The sequence below is a fragment of the Vulpes vulpes genome, chromosome 5, assembly GCF_048418805.1.
Source record: "Vulpes vulpes isolate BD-2025 chromosome 5, VulVul3, whole genome shotgun sequence".
NCBI lineage: Eukaryota > Metazoa > Chordata > Mammalia > Carnivora > Canidae > Vulpes > Vulpes vulpes.
In genome coordinates, this window is record NC_132784.1 from 6,067,275 (window position 1) to 6,092,004 (window position 24,730).

Below are 24,730 nucleotides of genomic sequence, written 5' to 3' on the forward strand. Positions count from 1 at the left end.
TCCATCCCATGAGTTAAAGGAGAACACCATATTGTAGCATTTCTCACTTTAGAGTTAGAAGCTCAGATTGTGTGGGCATTGGCCTTACAATGGCTTTTCTGGCACCCAGCGGAAAGGCTTTCAATTTTAGAGAAGAACTAAAACATATGCATTACCAGGCAATGTAATCTTTTTATATAGCCTACTGTTTTTAACAGACTCCCACACACAGAGTGGGGCTTTAGCATAAGTCTGTTTATGGGAGGTCATCCAAAATAATGCTTCTCCACTCTCAGTGTTTACAACACTCCAAACTCTGAACCAAAAAGGTAAGAATCTTGACCGGAGAGTTTAGCAGATGCTTTTCTTAAACCAATGTGTGCTGGGGAAAAAGGAAGCGGTTTATAGAGTGAGAAGCTACATTTCATAACTTATTTGGCTGCAAGACATTTAAAACAGCGTTTCACGTGTGATTCACTCATTGGAACAAGCAAATTGTTTCATTTTTTAAAGGGTCAATGCAAAAAAGTCCCCACAGGATGCAATAGCAAAGACCTAGACTACTCTATGTGGCTTTGCTACACGCGGCTAGACTTCCATTAACTTCTACGCAAAATCAGAGCTGGATGATCTCCAAGGACGTTCCTCAATACCACAATTCTGGGAGGAAGGGAGGCAGGAAATGGGACATGTGACCACAGAGACACTTTGCTAGGTATCAGAAGACGAGATGAAGTCAGTCTCTATGAATCTTCATAAAGGTTTGGAGCAATATGTTTTGGTGGGTGGAGTCACTCTCACTAGAATGTCACTGCCACCACCCAAGGCTTAGGCAGAGGGAGAAAAATGGGACAAGGACTGTCAGCAGGGCCAGCAAGTCCACTGTCCCCCAGAGAATGCAAAGACAGGTTATGTTTGTTAGTAGCTGCAGCCACTCTAAGACCCACACTCCCACCACACCAAAATATCCCTTTGTTCAGGGGCTACTAAGGATCCAACTGTTTTCATTTATATTCCCAAAAGTTTTATTTATAATGGGAAGCCAGGGAGAAGCTGAGTGACAAAACCAGAGAAGTCTAGAGGGAGATGGAATTCGATTGTGCCCCTCCCCCCGTAGTGTCCCATGGACTGATTTCAACATCCCTTTGGAGATGAACATTGAGAGAAACCTGCCGGGACTCATCAGAGACCCCATGAGATTTTTCTCAGAAGGACAGCTGCTTGGGGGCCCAGTAGGTGCAGGCAGCCATCCCTCTCTCCCACATCTACACCACGTTTGTAGAGAATCTACACAATCCCACCACCTCCAGGATCAGAGGCTTTAGGGCAGTAATTCTCAAAGACTGCTCCCTGGACCAGCCTACCAGTACTCTAGGAATTTGTTAGAAATGCAAATTCCCTGGCCCATCAAAGTAAAATTAGAAACTCTAGGGGTAGGGTCCAGTAATTTGGGTTTTAAGAAGAACCTCCCATTGATTCTGACATAAACATGCTGGAATTCACCTGCAAAATGTATTGATGCATGCACTTCCGGGTTTATGTCAATTCAGTGTCTGCAGGTGCATGAACCAGGAAACAAAGGCGGCCTTAAATTTTGTGTCCTTAGCATATTGACCACATGCTTTCCTTATCCTATCCAGGCCCTGAGGGGGAATCCAAAGACTGCAACCTTGGCACCCAAATTGATGGGTGCTTTCCTAATGCATGGTTGATGGTGGCCCAGAGGAGCAGCTCCTCTGAACAAGTGGGAATCAAAGCACCAAGTCCAAGTCAGTGAGAAGACTGATTTGAGGGCACATGTGAGGTATATTTATGGGGATCCACCCCAGAAGCTATAGGGATCACTTGGCCATGGTGGGCTGGAAGAACTTCAGAGGATGACCTGAGTTCTCTCCTCTTCCCATGCATCTAGAGAGCTAGCAAACCTTTGGCCATGGGGATTAACATGGAGACTATTTACTGAGTATATACTGTTTACTAGACATGGAGCTGAGCACCTGATTTCTCATACTGTCTCATTTGACTCTCATTGAAAGGTAGGTTTTATCATTTTTATGATCTTGGTTTTGCAAAAGAAGAAACAGAAGCAAAAATGTTAAATAATCTGTGCTGATAAACTGTAGCCTGGGAATTAAACACATTCTATCACCTCTCAAACCTGCTGCCACCTGCACGGAGATTAATGAATTCTCCTCGGTGTAACTTCCACTTGCCCCCATCTCAGACAGTGTCTCTGTTTGCTCTTCCAAGTTTGGCTTCACGCTTTGGATCCTGTCTCCCAATCAAACTTGTAGACACATTTGGTGATTCGTTTCTTCTGCTCTGGACATTGGACTCAGCGGGACTGGGCGTGGCTCCTCCAATGGACTTGGTAGATCTTTCAACAAAAATCCCGGGGAAAGGTACTTCTTGACCTGGACCACCAGGACTTACTTCACTCAGACCCTGCCTGACAATGCGCACCACTCTGACTGTCCCCTTTCTAAATGGAATTTCATTCGGCACCTAATGTTTACAAAGAATTTAACATGCTGATTATCACTGAAAAACCTAATTACGCAAAAGATGGGGTGGCTTGTTTAGGAGCCACAGACACACAGTGACTGCCACGTCCAGGCCAGTGCCTGCCGAGTGGAAGTACAGGGAGAGAACATGGCAGGGTTCAACTCTGAACCACAACTTCAATCCTGTGATGGAAAAATTGACATATGTCTTCAGGTCTTAGTTTACCTCTTTAAAAATGGGGATAATGATGCCCTTGCACTGCCAGGGCTTCTGCAGTTCTTACCACTTCTTAATGCTACCCAAGTATATCTATATAGGGCTGCCTGACTCCTTCATTCAATGTCTATGAGGTTGAGTCCCTGCGGGTACGATAGAGTTGTTCATGGAATGCAGCATTTATTGAGGGGGACTTTGCTCTCTGTAGTTTAGAATATCATGTCTTGCCTACTTTAAGTCCAAGAGGGTTGCAAGAGGTAAGTGTAGATCTCAAAGAACAGGAGGTCTGGGATGTGGAAAATGTGAGGTTGAAGATTCAGCTCACAGAAGAGGGATAGTAGATGAAAATCATGTTCTAGAGGTTTAGAAAGACTACTGTAAACGTGTGAGGTCTGCTGGGAGTGCTCCATTCTGATCCCAAATGTGATTCCTACAAGGATGCTCTACCTCTTCCTCCTAACTCATCACTGGACTGCCAGGCACCGGGCAGTTCTATAGATCAAGCCTCCTAAAGCCAGCACTCTTGGCTGCCAGACTGGGGCCAGGCCAATTACTCCACCTCCTTTCTTCCCTGAGACTAGGAGACTTACTAATTTGCCCTCATCAAAATTCAAACTGTTTAGGTTCCTTAATCCTTGAGAAGGGACCCTCCCTGCTGTTGCCAGCATTGTCTCATGGCCAGCTTGTGAATTTGCTCAGGCTGGGCAGCAAAGGTGACATCCCAAAGGCAACCTGCTACAGGGACCCCCACTAGAGGAAGCTTTTCAAATTCTGGCCTCTTCTGTGAATGCTACCTTGGCTTTCCCACAGTGACTGGAACTGAGAACCCAAGCGACAATGAGAGGGCAGAGTATCTCTAGAAGCCAGGTGGGCTCACTCTGACGGAGGAGAGGGAGATTGGGGCAGGCAATCACAGAGAAGCCTGGAAGGAGGCCTGGGTCTCTACAGCCCAAGAAGAAGGGACAGAGAATTGAGTCTGGGAGGAAAGAGACACTTAGGCCGGATCAAAGGCTGTTCTTGGACTTTCCAGAATGGAACACAGTTAAAAACAAAACAAAACAACAAAACAAAACAAAACAACAAAACAAAACAAAACAAAAAAACAAACAAACAAAAAAAAGAGCCAAGAAAATACACACACAGCCAGACATCTCTACCCCAACCTCTTCCACCACACCACACCCCACCCCTAAATGGCAAGCAGGTAGACAATGTCTAGAGGTAGACAAAGACTTCGCATTTGCCCTTAAATCAGTTTCAGTTGACCAACACATTAAAAATAAAGCACACAACTTAGCTTTTCTAACTCCTGCCCGTCTCCAACAAATGTTAAATATAAGTTCAAGAAACAACTAATCAAGCAAAGCCTTTTACCACAGTATCCCCTTCTGTTAGAGGCACTGTCTGGTAAATCAAGAAAAACGTACCATTTACTCACTAAACTAAACACAATCCCCTATTATATAATTAACCAAAACACAATTGTATGTAATACAATTATACAGGCTACAATTACACAAAAGTAATGATGCAGTATAGATGGCAATGACTTTCATGTAATCGAAAATAATGAGAGCGTCCTTGATTAGAAATTAAGGTATCATAAGAGATCCCGGCTGATAAATGTTCCCTCTATTGATCTCCACTTTGCAAAAGGCTCTGCTGGCTGATGAAGCTGGATGCTTCCCTCTCGTTGTTAATAAAGACTATAGGGGTGGCAACCATTCTGTGTAGGATCTTTTATTCTGAGGTCTCTAAACTAACACATCCTAATGAAGCACACATTTTATTACCCACTTTTCCAGCTGGTCAAATAGAAAAAAAAAAAAGCAGAAGAGGCAGGAAGTCTGTGTGATTTGTTGAGGATCCCATGTGTAGTGGTATTAACAAAGAAACATGCACATAAAGCTCCATCAAATTATATTGGTCATTCTGAGCATCAGAGGACACAACCTGCATAGCTGATTTCTGTGCTGCTCAGAAGAGGCACCTGCTACTTCTCATCATTGCTCCCTGGGACAGAGGCAGTTACCTTCCCATCTCTGGGCTGGTTCTCTTTGATTCATCCTTTTCAATTTTTCCTGAGTATTCCATCTAAGAAGCAAGTCTCATGCCTTCCTTCCTGATTCTCACCTAGCACAGGAGTCAGCATTCCACAAACAAACAAATTTCTTCATAGTGACTTTTGGCCCCCATCTCTAGCCACATTCACACCATGTAGGTCACTGTGGTGGAGTGACGTACCCAACTCTACCAAGTTATATTTTGTTGACTCTGAGACACTAGTCACTGCAAGACATACCATTATTTTATATGCCACTGAGAAAGAAATGTTGCCAATCGAAAAATGATGCACCATTGATTGCAAAATGTGTCCGGATATTAGAGATTTTAAAATGAAAAATATGCACCTCAAATTGACAAAATACTTGCCAGCCATGATTTCTTCTATTTCTATGCCATTTCCCATGCTGCACCCTGAAAACCCATCCTACCTGAGCACCCCTCACCATTCCTCAGCTAAGTCTTGCTTGTCCTTTAAAATCCAGCTCAGCACCACTTCTTAAAAACCTTCTCGACCTCATTCTCCCTAAGGCCAGACAGAGTTGTGGCTACCATAAGTCCCACAGATAAGGGTGAACTTCTTGGGTGTTTATTGTACTTTATTGTAACGGTTAATTTATTCCCTGATGAGACCTGAGCAGAGACCCTGTATCACCAACACACAGGCAAACACGTAACATATATTATTCACCCACTTAATAGATGATATTTTGATGGGGATGAGTATAATTGTGAGAATAAAGGAAGTAAGTGCTAGAGATAAAACATGAAGATCATGGTAAACCTGGCTGAAAAATCAGAATTGATCCTCTTTAATTTTCTGCAGCATGTCTTTGATCCTAGAAACTTTAAATATAAAAGGAGTCAGAGCCCAGAAGAAATAGAGAAACTGAGTTTCTGCTAGATTTGTGGGCTGCAGAGTCTAAGTGCTGATTCTCTCTGTCTGCAGCCTGGTCTCTTCTGGGCCAAAGAAGCAATAGGTTAGGGACAGCAAAAGCAAAGGCCAGCTGCCCCAGCAGTTACTGCACCACTGGCAGCACCTGAACCTCTCTTCCAGACCTTGAGAGCCTAATGCTCATCTGCCCCCATTAGAAAGGCTCACTACAGTAAAGAACAAAACGGTTTAAGAGAGAAGTAATCCCTCCCTCCTTTATGCTTTACTCTTAACTTCAAAGTAATCAAATGTTGTTTATGCATAAAATTTTAATCCTGTCACAAATTTGTATTTTGATTTAATTTGCATATCCCATTTACTGCAAGTCAACATGAAGAGAGACTCAACTAATTTAAACCATTTTTCTCTGGGCCTGAAATCCTTTCAGAAATATTTTCCATTAGGCGACTCAATTATGTCTAATGTGGCTAATGTCAGTGGATTAGAATTTTGCTTAAAGAAACTCATATTTAGAACAGTGAGAACGGGAAGGGGGTGGGAGAACAGAGAAGAGACAATAATTACCTGTCTTTGATGCTACACAGATCAATGTGTAAATCACTAAAATTCCCCAGGGAACCTTGCTGAACTGAAATGAGGTCCTTGGGCTGGTTATCAATAAAGATGAGCCTCATGCAGCCTTGGAAAGCCTTAATGGGATTTAAACATTGGGAATCGGTGAGATTGTCGGGGCACCCTGTGGGACAGAGAAAAAAAATGAAGAAGAATACTGAAATGATCAGTCATTGCTTTGGCGACCTATTGATGGAGGACCTGGAGGTCTAATTATTCTGGGGCTTTTTCATTCACAGCAGTGCATGCATTTTTGTTGTAAATGCTAGCATTCTCACAGAAGGGACAGAATTGGTACAAAACGGGGTGTCCTCAATCGCTGTACAGAACAAAAAACAAAATGTGTTAAAGGGAATACCAATACTACAGCATTTATCTCATTCCTATTTCTTTTTGCCTGTTGGTAAGCTATCCACCATTCCACCGCGTGCTATACTTCACTCATCCCAAGGAGGCAACATATTATAACTACTTGGGAATTTTGCTTCTGTCTTGAAACACATTCTAGATGCACAATTCAATTCTGAATTACACGTTCAAAGGAAATTATGCTTTGGGTAAGAATGGTGGCAGAGTAATTGTCTGGCTAATTGTTAGCATTAACAGGCTTAGTTCCTGAAAAAGGTACACATAGGAATGTAACTGGAATTTTGAAGAGTTGCGCAAAGCAAACGGCACCAAAGGACGCCGACGCCAAAGGAAGTAGGTGTTTAAAGACACATAGTTATAGGGCTATAATAGCACACGTGAAAGGTTAACACCATACCTTTTTAAAGAGTGTTCTTTAAAGAAAACTACATTACACTAATTTAGCATAGCTTGCATCCAGGGCATATCCACTGCTCATTAAGACAGGTACAGAGCAACATAGGTATATGAGTGCTTGTGCTCTTTATAAACTCCATCCCAATGGTTTTAATAGGTTCGGAGCATATGGGAATGCAAGCTTGAAGACATGGCAATAACCCATAAATAATTGGGAATTATTTCAGCCATTCCTAATAGACAGTCACTGCTGGGCTGAAGCCCAGCAGCTGGTTAACAGCTCACAGGCACACTATAAAATGAAGAGAGATGCTACAAGTTCTAATTGAAGCTGTAGAGAGAATTTATATAAGTTGACTATTATTACTCAAACTCATTTTTCACCTTCCTTAAGTTTATAGTCTACATGTGGGTCGCTTCTTTAAATACTGTTTAAATCACAGATAAATCTTCACCTTCTAAACCCAGTGCCCCCTTAACTTGGGGAAGGCAGACATTTTCCCTTTGAAGCATTGCAGATGCCATCATTGTTGAACACTGTTTTCCCCCAGAAACAAGTATAAGAATGTTTCTCTCTCTTTGCTGGTGAACATTGCATATGATGCCAAAAATTATGCACTCCATGACATGGATCTCTGGGACCCCCGAAACTCTTCTTCTGCATCCTTTATGATACATTTGCTAGATGCCCCAACCTAGTGGGTTGTGGAGAACACAGACTTGGGGGTGAATCCCAGTTCTAATATTTAAATAAATTATATTACCTTAGTAAACACTAGTCTTATTTTATCTGTGAAATGAGCTAAATTTGCCTACCTTCCAAAGTTGCTACATGAACTAAATGAGGTAAGACCATTTGCAGTGAATGGAAGTGCTCCCTTCTTGGAGGAATCATTGTCCTTGCATACATGGAAAAGACTTAGAATGAAGGACAGGGACCCTTCCTGGGGCCTTAAAAATCAAACCACAAAAATATTGCTCTATGCTGATTCTCTTCCAGGATGCCCCAATACATATGCTGCACCTATACAAAGCTCATTTTGTATTTCAAAGCTTAACCCCATGTCATGACATGAGAGAGGTGATTTGTAAAATCCATTTCAGAGACTGTACTTCGTAATTTTACACAATACTTCCTTTCAGTTTCCTAATGGAAAAAGAATTAGCAACCAGAGGACAGGGGCAGCCCATGCCCATATTTGCAAAAGTCAAAGCCAGTTTGTCATTCTGTGCCCTGTTGGAAGCCCTGGGCTATACACTTAAACGCTGACCTTACTCAAGTTTTCCAACAATTTGGCTTGGCTTCCCCATGTCCTAGATAAGGAAGTTCAGGGACTTGCTTAAATCAAGGAAGTTCAGTGTCTTGCTCAAGGTCACACAGTAATTGAGATTACTCTCCAGAGACTGTTTCTCTAATGCAAACAGATGACTAGGAAATTAGATACTATATTTTTAATGAAATAAATGCCTTGAAAGAAGTAAATATAAATGCACATACATCCATAAAAAGGTAGTGAATTCCTAGTCACATATTTTTCATCTGTTCTAGTTTGCCCTGTGTTTTCATCATAGGGAAGTTCCCTGGGATTCACCTAGCGATGGAGAGTGTTAGTTCTGTACTGTCTGCTCCATGTGGAGATACAAGTTCATGGACCTTCCCCATTTTTAGAGCCCCATTCCATGAGCATGGCCTGCAGGGATGCCAGGAAGGAATGAACAGATAGGGATTCAGGCCGCAAAGGAGCAAAGGAATAGCCTAGAAAGTTGAACATGCTGGTTGTGCCTTCCCACCTGGATTTTTCCTTCTGCACATACTGCTGACTGTTAGTACACATTCTCTAAGTTTTCAGCTGACTTTCTCCTTCCCAATGTGATCACAGGGCTTGGCATGACTACAAAAATCTCCTTTGGACATGTTATGTAACACTGGCTCTTATAGCTAGTTTTTTTTTTCTTCTTAACTGACCTAGATAGTTTATATTTGCACAGCTGTTAGAGAGTTGGCTTCTCATTATTTTGTTTTTGGGAGTGGGTACTTATGTGTGTGTGAGAGAGAGACAGTATAGTCAAATTGACGAAAAAGAATCATCAGGGAGAAATAATTGTTCACTGCATTCCCCCTCCCTCTTTTATTTTCAAAAGCTAAGGAATTTACCTCCAAAGTAGTAGCTATTTCCAGAATAGATCTGTACACGGGTAGTATCCTGGGCCGGGGATGCTGCATCATTATCCAGAGAGAGAGTGATGCGGTCCCTTCTGGCGTTGATGCTAACTGAATGCCACAAGCCATCATTCAAGCTGCTGCCTGCAAAAGAAACAGGAAAGGCAAGCATGGGGATGATTGATTGGGGAGGTCTGGAGCGAGTGGGGCTCATCCTCTTCACTTGCTGCGTTCCTGTGCATCCTCAGTATGCTCCCCATGTCTCCTTGTGCTTAAACCAAACCCACAGTGTCTCCACAAATTTCACCTTTCTTTCTCTGTTTACCACTTTAATTCTATTATTTTCAAAGTGGCTAAACCACATCTAACATGTTTGGTTTCAAAACAAAAGGGCAAAACACAAATTTGTATACTACAACCAAAGGCGTGGCTAAATGAATTGACCTTTTGATAGAAATGCAGAGTAAAAGGTTGAAAGAGAAAATCTCAAACTGCCCATAGAGATTTCATCCCTGGGTGGTGGGGTTATAGGAGATTTTAGTTTTCTCACAGTTTTCCACACACGCCTTATCTGCCTTTTTCAGTAAAAAATCAAAAATAGATCTGAAGCATGGTATATTCTAATGATGTGCCAGGCAGAGGCAGTGTCCTGTCAGAGAAGTAACAGACTATTTCAATCCCAACATTTTTCCTTAACTAATTAGGTGACACTGGCTGAGTTATCCAGTGAGAATTTCCCTGAACTCTGGCTTTATCATCTGCAAAGATCATAATTCGTAGTTTGTGTTATCATTCAAGGGATCAATTGAGATCTGGAAGGGAAGTTTCAAGGACAGTTGCAGGCATGGTAGGTGTTGATTACAAGTTAATTCCTCTCTTGTTCTCATGCCCCAAATGTCTTTTGTGCACAGGACCGTGCTGGCCTATCTGACTGAGAATCTGATTTGGGAATTAGTCATGAATATTGGAACTATTTCCTTCTATAAAATACATCATCTATTAAGGTTGTTGGTGCCAAGTACTTGCTGAAGGAAACATAATCTTATTCACCAATCTGGTCCCAAAGATGTGTCTATGACAAAAGCACACCACCACGCATGTCTTCCCTCAACAGACATTTATTGTGCCTTGCTAGGTGTTGAGTGGCCTTCTTACTCTTATTGCTCAGTTTTCACCCTGCAAAATGATGGAAATGATTGTACTTATACACCATTGTGAGAATTATACAGTAGTTACTACAGGAGCGCATCTAGCCCAGTCCATGTCACATCGTAAGTAGACAATGATGTTAGCTAAAACAAATGGTCAGAATAGCAACTGCAAAATGGTCCCTCATATCTGGAAGTGTGGAGAGAAACAGCACATGGTGTCTATGGTCCATCACTAAATAGAAGAGAAATATGTAAGAAGGATTCAAATACTGTCCTTTGAGTTCAGGGTAGTGGGATACACAAACAAGCAAGCAAAGACCAACACTTGCAATTTTGGGTGCAGAGAAGAAGGCAAGCCTAAGTAATGGCATGTGACGGTGCCAAAAAGGCTTCACAACTGAGATAGTGACAGTTCAGGGAAGTTCTGAAAAATGTACAAGAGCTCTCTACTCATAAAGCAAGAGTCCAGGAGACAGCCTATACAAAAAAAAACAAAAAACAAACAAACAAACAAAAAAAAAGCGAAGGTCTGGAATGAGAAGCAGGGGAAAACAACAGGAAGGCAAATGAGAAAGGAATCAATCACCCAGGGGCCTGGCATGCCAAACTAAGGAATGGGTTTCCACAGTTTCCTTGGATAAATGATTCTGAAGAGTTCTTTGTTCAAGCCATTCCATCAGAATCTTTGAGGATGACACCCCAGGCATCTGAATTTTTTAAAAGCTCCTTGGGTGATTCTAATGTATAGCCAAGAATGAAAATCATTGCTTTGGAACAAAGGGAGCCCATGAGGAGTCCTTAGCCTGGGAAAGACCTGGCTGGAGATACTTATCCAAAGACTCTGGTGGCAGAGGACAGCTGGGAGGAATCAGGGCTGGAAGCAGAACTGAGGGAGTCTACTTTTTGCGCTGGCCCCAGGGGACAGAATGATGAGAATCTCAGAGCCAAAGTAGCAGCAGTGAAAATGGAGAGCAAGGGATGGATTAAGAGCTATTTCTGGAGGTAGAAGGGATAAGACTTAGTAGAGCCTACAGGAGCAGTCCCTAAGAAACCAGCTGGGAAGCAAGCCCTGAAAATCAGAGCAGAGGTCTGCAGGGCTCTTCAGAACAGCTACTGAAGAGCTTGTGCCCCTGAGCTCTCAGATGGTTGGAGAAGCTGCCCAAGGAGAAGCACAGCACCAGGCAGGGGCCCAGCTGCATTGCACCAGGGCAGCTGTGCCCCATCTGCTCACAATAGGCCAGATGTAAGGGACCCTCCTGCATTTCCAGCCAGCTCCCTAGTAGTCTTCACTGCAGCCCTGAACATCTGCTAGGGGTGAACCCAGGGGCGGCTCAACCTGGCGGCCTTACTTCCTCCCAAAAGCCAGAGTCTGGGTCCTAACCACAGGGTCTCTGCTAATGAGGTAGAGGCTCTGTCAGATGTTTCCTGGTGATGAACATTTGACTTCTGGCAGGGGCATTTGGGGGGCATACCCAGCTGTATGTCTTTACTTCTTTTTACCCTTATTTGCATACTGATTGAAATACATTTGCATAACATAGGAGACTGCATCTGCAGACAATCTATAGACTGTTTAAACTGGGAAGGAGTCAGTAACTAATTCAGTTTAGAGGATGTAAATAGCCCCTAAGGGCCCAGTGCCCTGCTAAGCATCAGGATACAATAAGAAGCCACAGACAGAGATCAAGGGGAGTGTCCTACCTAATCAGAGATACATCCTCTAGTCATTTTACAAATGAAGATGGCCTAAAAGAATAAGTCTGACCCCCCTGAGTGGCAGGGCAAGAGCACTGGCCTTTGAAAGCTGAGTCTGGGTCTCCCCCACCACCTCCAGTTCTCAGATCACTATCCTCGTCACTCCCTTTAACATCAATTGCTTGGTTGGTTGTTTTTTTTTTTCCCTTTTTTCATTTTTCCTTCTTTTTTTTTTTTTTTTTCCTTCCCTTTTTACTCTGCTTTTCTTTTTGGTTTGATCTTTTTGATCTTTTCCTCCATGGTCCTGTGTCCCTGCAGGGGAGCCTGTGTGAAATCTTCACTCTTCTGAAGAAAATTATTGGGCCAGTAGTTCCCCATGCTGACCACACAAAGGGCACCTGGGGAGCTTCTGAAAAGACAGGTCCCTGGGCCCCACACCAGGTTAATTAAGGCAGGCTTCAGGGGTGGCCCCCAGGCCTTGGAGGTTTCAAAGATCCCCAGAGTCAGTTGTGCAGCCTGGGTTAAGGTAAATGTACACCATTTGAGGTTTCCAGAGAGGGAGAAAAGAAGCTGGGAAAGAAAAAGCTGGTTTTAGAGAGGGGCTGAGCTCGGAACAAATTCCAAGGCAAGCAAAGTGATATGTTTCCTTCTAAAAATCTGCTTTCTGCCTAGGTCCTCCTTCCTACTTCATCCAGTTAATAACTATAATATATATAACACTGCTAGGGGTCCTTCAAGGTTTAGTTTCTAAGAATTCTTTTTTTAAAGGTACAGGTTTAAATGCTATTAATTATACATAAATTAGGGAAAATCAATTCTATTGGGTTGCTTTCCTCCCCAAAACCTCCCCTGAGACAAAAAGTTCTGAAAGAATAGAAGTTTTCAGTGGAGAAAATGGGGAAGCACTAGCTTTGAGGTCAGGAACACCTGATGGGGAAAAGCCCCTGGAGGTGTAATTAGGGTCACTTTGGAGTTCTAAGCATTCAAACGTGGGATTTGGATTCTGGAAAGAATGTTGGATGATGACAAATGTAACTTTTCTGACCTTCAGAGTGATGTCAAATAATATCTGCCATCTCCCAGACAAAACATAAAAACCAATATGCAAAGTTAGTGGATAACAACTAAGTTAGTAGGAAACAAGAAATTTCATATAGTGTTTGTGGCAACGTAAGTTTGTGCATTAAATGGAAGGCAAAATATCAAACAACATAAAAAAGCCCTAAAATATGATACCTCATTCTCCATAAATTATATTGCAAAGAATTAATCCTAAAATAGTACAAGAGCTGCAGCCAAGATTTATTGTGAAAAGAGTTCATAACGCTATTATTTCCACAGATAAAAAATTCACAATTACCAATGTTTCCAGGTTAGCTAAATCAAATATGGTGTATTTAATAATACAAAATATAATGTAGTCATTAAAAATTATAATGTCCAAGAATGCATGTGAAATCTTGACAAGTGAAAACTTCAGGCTAAATAGTATGTGTAGTTAGGGTTTCCATTTTGTTAAAAATTACTAGAAACAGAAAATGCAGAATGACCTGGAATGATTAATTCTTGTTTTTTTCCTCTCATACAGAGTACTGGAAATTTCAAATTTCTAAAAACAAAAAGTACAAGTTTTATGATTTTTTTAAGAGTAACAAACAATTTAAGTTGAGATAAAGGATAGGAAATGTTTTGATTCTTTCTCATTTCTTGCCCTCATGGTTTAAAGCAGCTGCTCCCAGTTTCCTGAATCCAGCCTAAGGCATTCAGATAAAGTTCCTTTACAAAAAGGGTTAAAAAAGATGTTCTGTGTTTTGCTCAGGATCCAAGCCAAGACTGAAAAGTTTTTCTCCGTGAAAAAAAAAAAAAATCCATCTTTTTAACTGAACTTGAAAATGAAATTTTGAAACACAGGACGATTGTAAAAATAGCTAATAATGCGTGCTAACAGCATCTAATAACTGCAATGTGTCAAGCACTTTAAATGTATAATTCCTAACTCTTACAACGGTCCAGAAGGCCAAGTTTTATTGTTCTCATGCTATAGATGCTAAAATGAAAAACCAGAGAAGCTGCTCAGGTTCACGTGGCTACTGGGTTGGAACCAGAATTGAAGGGGTGGTGCCGGGGACCCAGACCGAGCTCCTGCTCTCCACACCCCCAGGGCCAGCCCTGCCCTGCTTCAGGAACTGATGGCCAATTACTTCTGCAAAGGTCTATTTTCTGCCATTGAATTCAACTTTGTGTTTCATTATTTATATTTTTGAGACAGTTTGAGATAAAATCCACATACCATACAATTCATTTATCTAAAATGCACAATTTAATGGTCTTTAATATATTCACGGAGTTAGGCAACCGTCACCGCAATTAATTCTAAAGCATTTTATAACCCCTCAAAGAAATGCTGTAACGTGCAGCTATCACTTCCCTAATCTTCTCACCCCTTTACCTCCCACCCTAGTCAACCATGAGTCTGCTTCTGTCTGTGTGGATTTCTGTCTCCTGGGCAATTGCTATACATGAAATCATACCCTAGATTCCCTTTTGTGACTGGATTCTTTCACTTAGCACCTTTTCAAGGTTCATCCTGTGCTATAGCTTATATCAGGATATTTTTATAGCTGAATGATACTCCATTGTATGGCTATATCACATTTTATTTATCCATTTCACCGGTTGATGGACATCTGGGTTTTTTCCATTTTGGAAAGTATTATAAATAATGTTTCTGTGAGCATGTGTGCACATTTCTGTGTAGAACTGAGCTTTCGGTTTTCTTAGATGTGCATCTTGGAGTACAAGTGCTCGGTCATATGTAACTCCATAGTTCATCTTTGGAGGAAATGCTGTTTTCAAAGTGTCTACACCAGTTCATCTTCTCACAAGGAAACTTCCATTTTGACAATACAGAGTTCAAACTTTGATCCGGGCCTTTTGTGGATCTTCTAGCTTCTAAGAATTAAAATACACTCCAACTACTGTTTCTTCTTAGAATTCGACTTAGATCTGACTTGGCATTCTAGCTAATTACTTTGATTTTATTTTTCCAGATAAGTAATATTATTGAAGATTTATTTTTTTTAAGATTTTATCCATTTATTTATGAGAGACATAGAGAGAGAGAGATGCATAGACACAGGCAGAGGGAGAAGCAGGCTCCATGCATGGAGCCCGACATGGGACTTGATCCTGGGTCTCCAGGACCACACTCGGGGCCGCAGACGGCGCTAAACCTCTGCGCCACCGGGGCTGCCCTATTATTGAAGATTTAATATGACTTTTTATTTTTTTTATTTTTAAAGATTTATTTATTTGAGAGACAGAGAGACAAGGAGGGGCAGAGAGAGGGGGAGAATCTCAAGCAGACTCCTCACTGAGTGCAGAGCCAGTTGTAGGGCTTAATATCATGACCCTGTGATCATGACCTGAGCCGAAAACAAGAGTCAGACGCTTAACCAAGTTCTCCACCCAGGCACCCTTTAATATGCCTTTTTTAGTACACTTTGTGATGAGATCTTCATAGCAACATACAGTTCACATTTATCGGAACTGAGACTCAAGAGAAGTTAAGTAATAATCTGAAAGACCTAAATTCATTTTTTTTTTTTTTTTTAGAAGTAAGGTTTTCCTTGAAGCAGTGTCCTTCAATGATCCACCGGCACTGGATCATTCAGACAGTATGATTCTCATAGAGGGTTGGCTGTTATGCACTGTGCTTCTTGTAGGCATGTTTAGCAGCATCCCTGACTCATTAGAGCCAGTAACAGTCCCCTACTCCCAGGAGCAAAAATGTCTCCAAATACTGACAAAAGTCCTTTGGGTGGGTTTGGGGGAATGGGAGCCTAGGGTGAGTGGTGGGGAATGTTGGTTGGGAATGACATGTTAAATAATTTTGGAGGCTGCAGAGCCTGGGTGCTCTGTCTCTTTCTCTCTCACTCCTACTTTCTGTATTTTTCTTGTCCTTAAATACCTAACAGGTATTTGCATTTTAGATTTCATCTTATTTCAGTATCTCTCTTGATGGTTTGAATACAGAACCTTTGAAACAGAGTGGCTGTCCCAGGACCTCTAAGCAAGAGCTGTTAGAGCCACATGCCAACATGCAGAGATTCAGCCCAGGCCACAGCAAAGTCCTCAAAGACTCTATTTCCAACCCTGGAAATAACTTGTCACAGATTTCCTCAATGCCTTTATTCACCTGTTACCCCTTGCTCAAGGCCCTGTCACTTATAATTTCCAGAAATTTAGACAGATTTCTTAATCTCTCCAAACGTGCTTCTTCATCTGTAAAATAGAGGCAGAATTACCTGGCCTGGCTTGGAAGTTTCTAGGGTTTATCTTGTCTACAAAACCCAGTTCAGGTGTTTTTTCCACATCCTGTCACGTCTACCTTTACTTAATAGTTCAAAGGTAGTTTCAATTTTTGTGAGAACAAAGTGGGGAATACATAAATAATTGAATAAAGCAATCTTAAAATGCCAATCACATCGTAGAAGAGCATATTACAATTATTAGTACCATTATGCTACCATTTAGATCCTGAGTTCTATTTTTTTTGGATGCTGTTTATTCATAAATTATCAAATTTTATTAACTCTTCCTTATATAGTAGACTGAATTCACATTTTTCCTCAAATTCCCTCTCTAGCCTTTATTTTATCCTTTATCGCTGTAGCTGGGAATTTTTGTGATGGCCTCCCTCTTTTCCTAGCCTCTGACTTCTTTCTGGTACAGGACAGCCTACTGGATTGAACTGCCTAAGGAACACCTCTCAGCAAATGTCATTCTAGTGGGTCATGAAGCCCAGAGAACAAATCTCAAACTGCTTAGCTTGACAATCTATGCCTTCTATAATCAAGTCTCCGTCTATCCTCTCAATCCCATTTCCTAGTATTCCTACCTAAATTCCCTACTGTAGCTAGGCTAATACATTCATTATGCTCCAAGTGAATACATTTACCTAATCAGTGCCTCTACTCCTAGCTCTTCAATATCCAAGCCCATCTCCCTGTCCTCCAATCCCCATATTTGTTCTGGAGCTTCTTCTCCTCCACTGTAGGGACAGAAAGCATACGATTTTTAAAAATTTATTTATTTAAGAGAAAGAGAGTAAGGGGAGGAGCAGAGGGTCATGGGAGGGAGAGAATTCCAAGCAGACTCCCCACTGAGTGCACAGCCCAACTCGGGCTCCATCTCAAGACCCTGAGATCATAACCTGATCAAAAGAGTCAAACCTTTAACTGACTGAGCTATCCAAAGGCATTAGGAAGCATATATTTTTTTGACTTTCTGTCCTAATCACCTAGCATAGTTCAGGGCCTATAACAAGTGCCAAATGAATGAATGAGTCAGTTAATACACCAAGAAATGAACAAAGCAGGTTTATCTTGACCAGACCAATATAATTATTTCTCCTTCCAAATTCCTAGAATATCTGCTGTCTGATTTATGCATTTAGTTAATATCATTTACTGCTTTTTACCATTAATTAGCAATGCATCACTGCAAGTCTCATCTCCTCAATGAGATTATAAGTTCCTGGGGGTCAGGCTCTGAGTCCTGTCTTGGTATCCCCCTCAGCATCAACAGGGCAGCATCCTGTCCTCTCCAAAAGCTCATTGATTGATTTTGCATCTCACCAGCTGAAGTTCCACTGCCACGTGTTAGTAGCAGGATCTCCCTGGTTCTTGGGCCATAAATCACAGGTTAAACCTTTCCTAGTTATTAGAGCCTGGTCCATATGTCGGGGTAACTTGGATCCTAGAAACTCTCGGTCAGGGTATGCAAGGAAAACATCTGGGTTTGTGATCCATTAGAGTCAGACAGGAAATGTGACATATTTGTGGCTGATGTTTATGCCCTTGTTTCCTTGATATCGACTTGAATGCTCAGCCCCAAAACCTACATGGTAAAAATCAAGCTCAATTTCAGAGACAGATATTTCTCAATCACCTTCACAATACAGTCCAAATTCAGATGTCCCTGCCAGAATGTTGCTTTATATTTTGTCTGTCCTCCTTTGCCTTCTGTGACCCAGTCATCCTGGGTTACCTGTAGATTCTTATACTTCTAGATCTCCTACTTCTCTCCTCTGATTGGAACATTCTTTCATTCCCTCTTTGTTTGGCCAAATTCTATCCTTTCTTCGAAACCAAGTTGTGTTCACCCTGCCCCTGGAAAAACTCTTCTTTCTCACTCATCCTTTCCTCAATGCTCCCCCACTATCCTAAGCATGTGTCCTCTTGCACTACAAATGCCTTAAGACCATCCCTTCCAGCTATGCCTATGAGCTCCTGTGGGCAATGCCTCCATCCTCAGGCCTGACTATAGCGCCAGCCGAGAGTAGACACTTCAAAACCTTCCTGAATTAATAGAGGCAAAGTCAATTATATAAGAGAATTATCAAAGCAAAAAATAGGAACAAGCAAAGGAAGTGAAATCAGGTTTGTATTAGAGTATTCTGGTGTAGTAATAAAAATCTAGCTCCCTCAGTTCCTTTTTTTGAGTAAGTGGAAAAAAAGAAGAGTAAGCTATGAAATAAAATCACACCACTGTCATTACTCAGACTTGACAAAGCTGCAGATGCCCAAGAGATCACTGTTTTGGTAAACATTTCCAACCTTTGCAGGATATCTTGAAACTCCAGCAATTGCATTTCTCAGTTTCCCATAAAACGGAATGCCTCATCATATTTCTGACTTTTGAAACTTGAACTCTGTTCTCAGCAGACTGCTTGTTGTGACAATCATAGCCTTGTGGCTATTTATGTATTTGCCCTCGCTAATGGAATTTTCTCATCAACATTATCTTAGCTGAAATACAGAGGCATTAATGACAACTTAATTGAAGCAGTGGACGAAGTTCACAAAGTTATCATGTTTACTTGATGCGCAGATGGTGGCTAGATACAAATGGCTTATATGAAAAAGGATAATATTTGGGGAGCAGCTCTGTTAATTGCAGGGCGGCAGCCTAAAACCATCTGGCCACAAGTATTAATCAGGGTGAGCACTTCTGTCCTGAATGATACAGTTCTTCAAGCCATATCTTCACCTCTGGGAGTTCCACTGGCCTTTATCTAATTAGTACTTCCACTCAATGTAGCTCATCCCTAGTTTTGACACATTATGCAGCATATAACTGTGGTAACATGAACGTTTGTTAAAAAAAATCACTATTAACACTTCTTTCACTATTCAAATTACATCCTTCTGAATTATTTTGGAGGTCAACTCTACTGGTTTATTCCTTTAGGCAGTTGCATACACATTGGGCAAATAGTTATTGAAAACCTGTTATCAGCAAGGTGCTATAATAGGCCTTGGGCAAACAGTGATGAGCAAGTCAGTATTATTATTCCCATGAATCTTTACATTGTAATGGGCAGAGGAGCAATGAGTAACCAATTAAGAGACACATGATTGACATACATTGTTATGGACCGAATGGTGCTCTCCAAAATTCATAGGCTGAGATTCTTACTTCCAATACCTGAGAATAAGTCTCTTACTTCCAATACCTGAGAATAAGTCTATTTGGAGACAAGGACCTTTAAATAGATAGTTGAGATAAGATGGGGTTATATGAGTGGGTCCATCTCCAGTATGACTGATATCTTTATAAGAAGATGATATTAGGTCTCATGAACTATGAAAATAAATTCCCAAGTCACCTAGTCTATGGTGTTTGGTTATAGTAGTCACAGCAAACTAATTCACACACATACACATATCTTCAGGGCAAATGCTACATAGGAGAAGAGCTAGATGGCTGGGTGATGGAGCATCTGGCTAGCTTTGGAAAGGTTTCTTGAAAAAATATCAATTGAGATGCATTTTCAAAGATAAGTGGGATGATGTTGACCATAGTTCTAGGACTTAATTCATTTAAACATAGGCAATGTTAAATAATGTTCAGATAAACATTCATCATGGCTGTTATCTAAGGTTATGCCATTAGAATTTCATCCTATCTTCAGTCACATAAGTATAGAACATGGATAGCTAATCAGAACATATAACTTAACTGGTATTTTTGGAATGCCATTTCTAGAATTCTTCCTATTCAAGCTATTATATAGTCATACTGAGAGTTGCAAGGTGGTTTAGGAAATACAGTGAACACAATTGCTTGTACCTAGAAATTAAATGGAGTAAGCTGGGAGGGTCTCTTTAATAAGCTCTTGGCCTTAACTGAAAAATTTTCCATGGGATCTGGTTGATTTCTGGATCTTTGCTTATTGGGTCTCCTCTTACCCAAGAATTCTGTTCTGTACCTGTGGACTGATTTTTACTTTCCTTCTTCCAGCCGATAATCATTCAGTGGTGCCTAGCTATTAGGTTGACATCTCTCATTTTGGAGACTTCCTCTTCCATCTCTCAAGTTTCACTCATCTCTTAATCCTGAAAACTCCACTCTGAGTTTGGTGCCTCTAGTGATACTGAGGAAAGCTTTGGATATATTATTCTTCTGTTGGAAAGCCAAAACTGGTCTTTATGTCATTTGACCTTACTGGTGCTTGTTCTACTTTCTGCAGTGACATAAACATGTAAAAACCTTCAACTATGAGAAAGCTTGTTCCATATTCAAAGATTCTTGTCATGTTTCTGTCCTTGTCTCTCCACCTGTAATAGCTCCAGTACCTACAACTGTTCCTCTATTAACACGGTTTGAAGGTCTTATACATTCTGATCAGTCCCTTACTCTCTCTCTCTCTCTCTCTCTCTCTCTCTCTCTATCCTAGTTCAGTTTAAAGAAGGTTCCCCAAAACCAACTTCTCATATTGGGATTTTTGGCTCCTCACATGTCACTGAGAGTCAGTCACATGCATAACCCTTCTAGGACATCCAAGCCTCATTCACAAAAATCATTGTATGACAAAGGCCAAGTTCACCTTTCTTACTGCACAAAATGTACCACAATTTGGGATGTGAGAAACATGATCTCAGACAGTGAAGGCCATTTACCATATTTTCAAAAGAAGACTCTTGGGTTGATGATTTCCTTGAAGATAATAAGGAAAAGGGCTGACCTCTGCTGTTCTTCAGGAACTCATTAAAGACTAGAAGGGTTTTTACTAATTTTAAACCAAATCTCCCCTTTAGCAGTACAGAACAATGAGATCTAACAGAACAAGAGTTATTCACATTCTACATCTATGCAGAGCCCAGGTAAGCCAGGGGCCTGAACACTGAAGCCTGAGTTCAAGCTTTTTGCCCAGGCTCACTTTTCAGTGGGGAGTTGACATTTTAAGAAACATCAGGTAGAAAATGCAGATTCCAAACTTTAATGACTGAAGCCCCCAGACCTCTTCTTCCTATTCTCATTCTCCAGCATCCTCCCATCAGAAAAAAAAAAATAATAATAATATTGAAAGTCCAGATAAAATTTAAAATACTTATAGTGATGCTAGCTTTTGCTCTAGAATATTTAATGTTGCACACAAAATTCAAAACACTCATCCCTGATTCTTCAAGGAAACAGGGTTGGTGGTATTATTTACCTGCATACAATTCCCTGTTCTCTAAGTCACTTAGATGAATTTGGATGATACCAACCTCCATTTTCAGTATCTCTAAGAGTCTAAAATGGCACCTATTTCCTACATTAAAAAATAGAACAGAGTATCTATTGCCCAATGAGCAGGTGTGGATTTGAGGGATGGAGTAGTCCCTGTGACACATGGCACCTCATGAAATGTAGTCAAAAACTGAGAGTTTGAAATGCATAAAGTAGAAAATCCAGGTGTTTGTTCATTTATTTAAGATTTGCCTATATATATCTTTTCTGGTTCATGAAAGGAGAAATTGGAAAATTTCACCATGCAGCAGGACACTTTGAAGGTATGTTTTCTGTTCCAGGGCAGCCCCAAGATCCAGGTGGGGCTTGGAGCCTGGGGTTATCAGGATGGGAAAGGCTCTACATTACAGGGCAAAGTCTTTGGAAGCAGATAGACTGTAAGCAGTACCTCATGCTGCTTTAGTACCCTTAGTCTTTAGATGATAATCTTACTAAGGAAGTGGCACTAAGTATTTTGCCATATATACTTAATGAATACCAGAACGTGTGTGTGAGTGTGTGTATGTTTGTGTATTGAAATATAGATATGGTTTATTTATTTTATAATATTATACAGGCAAACTTTAGCTAAATTATATAAGAAGTCTTAAAGACAAATGGACTCACCATCTTGTGTTAATCCCACCTAACCCAAGAATCCATCAATGGGACCACCAAATAAAATGTTCTAGGAAGAACTAACTTTAGACACTAGATAGCTATTTACCTGAATAGCTTGTTGAACCTTTGTCTATAGATCTTTCCTCCAAAGTTCTCTTACATTTGAATTACAATATAAAACATGAATATGGCTGGCAGCAAGTTCTAGTATAAAGACCACAAACTTAGGAATCCAAAGGAAAAACCTGAGGTTGAACACCATCTTGGTCAGCTTAACTCAAATTTTTTGGTTCCCAGTTTCATCGTATGCATGTTGGGAAAATAATAACCACCTCATAAGTCTCATGTTTGTTTTTTACCTGCAGTATTACACAATGCCTGACCTGCAAGAGATCTACAATGATTGACGATTCTACTCTTGCATCACTTAGAGTGAAAGGATGTCCTCAACTTTTCCTCATCTCCACATGAACAAGGCTTTCAAGAAAGACAACAAAAACAAAAAATAAAGAAAAACATAAAGAAAGGATTACACCATTTTCTTTCATCTTCTGGAAACTTCATCACCTAGAACAAACTAATTTATACGCTTTCTACTTTGAGGATGCACTTAGTTTGCACTTCTGTCCCAATCTCCAAAACAAAGAGCCATGTACACTGTAGGAAGCTCTGAAAACAAGAGTGAATGAGCCAGGCATCTCTCTACCCTCGCTTCCATGGGGGTTGCCTTCTCTTTTAGACCCAAGATGTTAAAAACACCTGAACTAGTCTCCAATTAATCTTTAAATATCTGGATTCCCTGTCCCACTAACAAAATGCAGTGTGCTACTGTCTGTTTTCCCTGATGCACCTACTATATGTCACGGTAGCTCCACTTGGCTTCAAACATCATAGGGACAGTTGCCATTACCTTCTACTTTTTCATACGAGGCCGTCATCCCTTAGAAAGCCATTATGATCTCAAGTACTTCGAAAACAAGTTTCCTCAGAAACGTGAGGAACAAGAAAGCTATTTTTGTTTGACTTTTTTTTTTTTTTTTTGCTTGTCTCTCCCCACCCCACCACCAAGATAGAAAAATTCCAGCCGACATACGCCATAGCTCCAATTCAAAGAAAAAATGAGGGAAGTTCAAATTTTCCAAAATTCAGAGATTCTTTTTGGGGAAAGAATAAACCAAGAGTTTTTGAGACAGACTTCAAGAACTCAGTCAGCACATTTTTAAAACTTCCTTTCACTTGTTCCATTTCTTGAGAGACAGGTCTGAAATAACAGATGATTTTCTCTCCTTCTGCAGCTTGGTAACATGGCAGCTTTTACCAGCCTCTCTCAGTCATAAACGTGTTTTAATGGACTGACATGTGCTTAATAATACAGGCAGCACCTGGATGTTTTAGAGCAAAGTGCCGCCAGGGCCTATCCTGTATTAAAACTGCATTATTGACCTGAGGCCTACAAGTCTCTATACTCAAACATCTCACCGATTAGAGAGAGAAACAACCTAGTGTCAGTTCACATTTTTCTTCTTCAAATAGGGAGGACTGAGGTTTAACTTTTATAACTCTGAACATGAATATTATGCTTCTAAGTGATTAACTCACCTCCATTACTAGAAATTTCATAAATTTTATAAAAGTCCTATGACTTCCCAAATTGACTCAGCTTTTATGACTCTATGGAGTAAGGCCCCTTCTAGCTATAGGTCTTGAGTCAGCATGGAAGGAAAAGGAATTTGTTGAATAGCTTCTCAACACTGTGCTTAGGATTTTAGACACATTATCTCATTGACTCATCATCATGGCAATCACTTGATGTAAGAATTTTTTTTTTTGTTTTTTGTTTTTTTGTTTTTTTCATTCATGTTATAGGCAAATTCTGAGAGGGTCCCCAGTGATCCATGACTCCTAATATCCACAGCTTTGTATAACCCCTGTGCCTTGAGCAAGGGCTAAGGCACTTGTTTCTTTACTGAACAGAGCATGGTAAAAGTGATGGAATGTCACTCCTGGTGTTAGGTTATAAAAAGACTATGGCTTTTGTCTTGAGTGTTCTTTCTCTTCCTTGAATCACTCATTTTGGGGTAAAAGTGCTATCATTTCATGAGGCAGCCTTCTGGAGAGGCCATGAGATAAACTTGGAAGTACATTTTCTGAGGACTGCCAACAGTCATATAAATTAGCTTGGGAGCAGATTTACCCATAGTTGAACTTTGAGATGACAGTAGCCCCTGCCAACAACTTGATTACAGCCAGAATTATCCAGCCAAGATGCCCCTGCATTCCTGATTCTTATGAACTAGGACACAATAAACATTTTCAACCACTATATTTTGGTATAGTTTGTTACACAACCATAGATAACTAATACACTCTCACTTACATATGAGAAAGGTTAAGAAGTTTATTCAGGGCCATAGAACAGTAAGAAAAGTAGGTGTATTTTGAACCTAAGTTCCAGACCCAAACTCTCCTGCTATTCTGGGGGTTTAATGGACTTTTTGTTCACTTATC

The 24,730-nt window shown here is 40.7% G+C and overlaps 1 protein-coding gene across 3 annotated transcripts in view; it reads right to left on the minus strand.

The window, feature by feature from the left end:
- Nucleotides 1–24,730, minus strand: part of CNTNAP5 (contactin associated protein family member 5) — a 789,161-nt gene that overhangs the window by 345,002 nt on the left and 419,429 nt on the right. For all 3 annotated transcript variants that reach the window (XM_026015709.2, XM_072757524.1, XM_072757523.1), the window contains 2 exons: nucleotides 9,192–9,341; nucleotides 6,224–6,395 (listed from right to left, as the gene is read on the minus strand). In XM_026015709.2, the coding sequence (XP_025871494.1) occupies nucleotides 6,224–6,395; nucleotides 9,192–9,341 (322 nt within the window). The remainder of the gene's footprint in view (nucleotides 1–6,223; nucleotides 6,396–9,191; nucleotides 9,342–24,730) is intronic.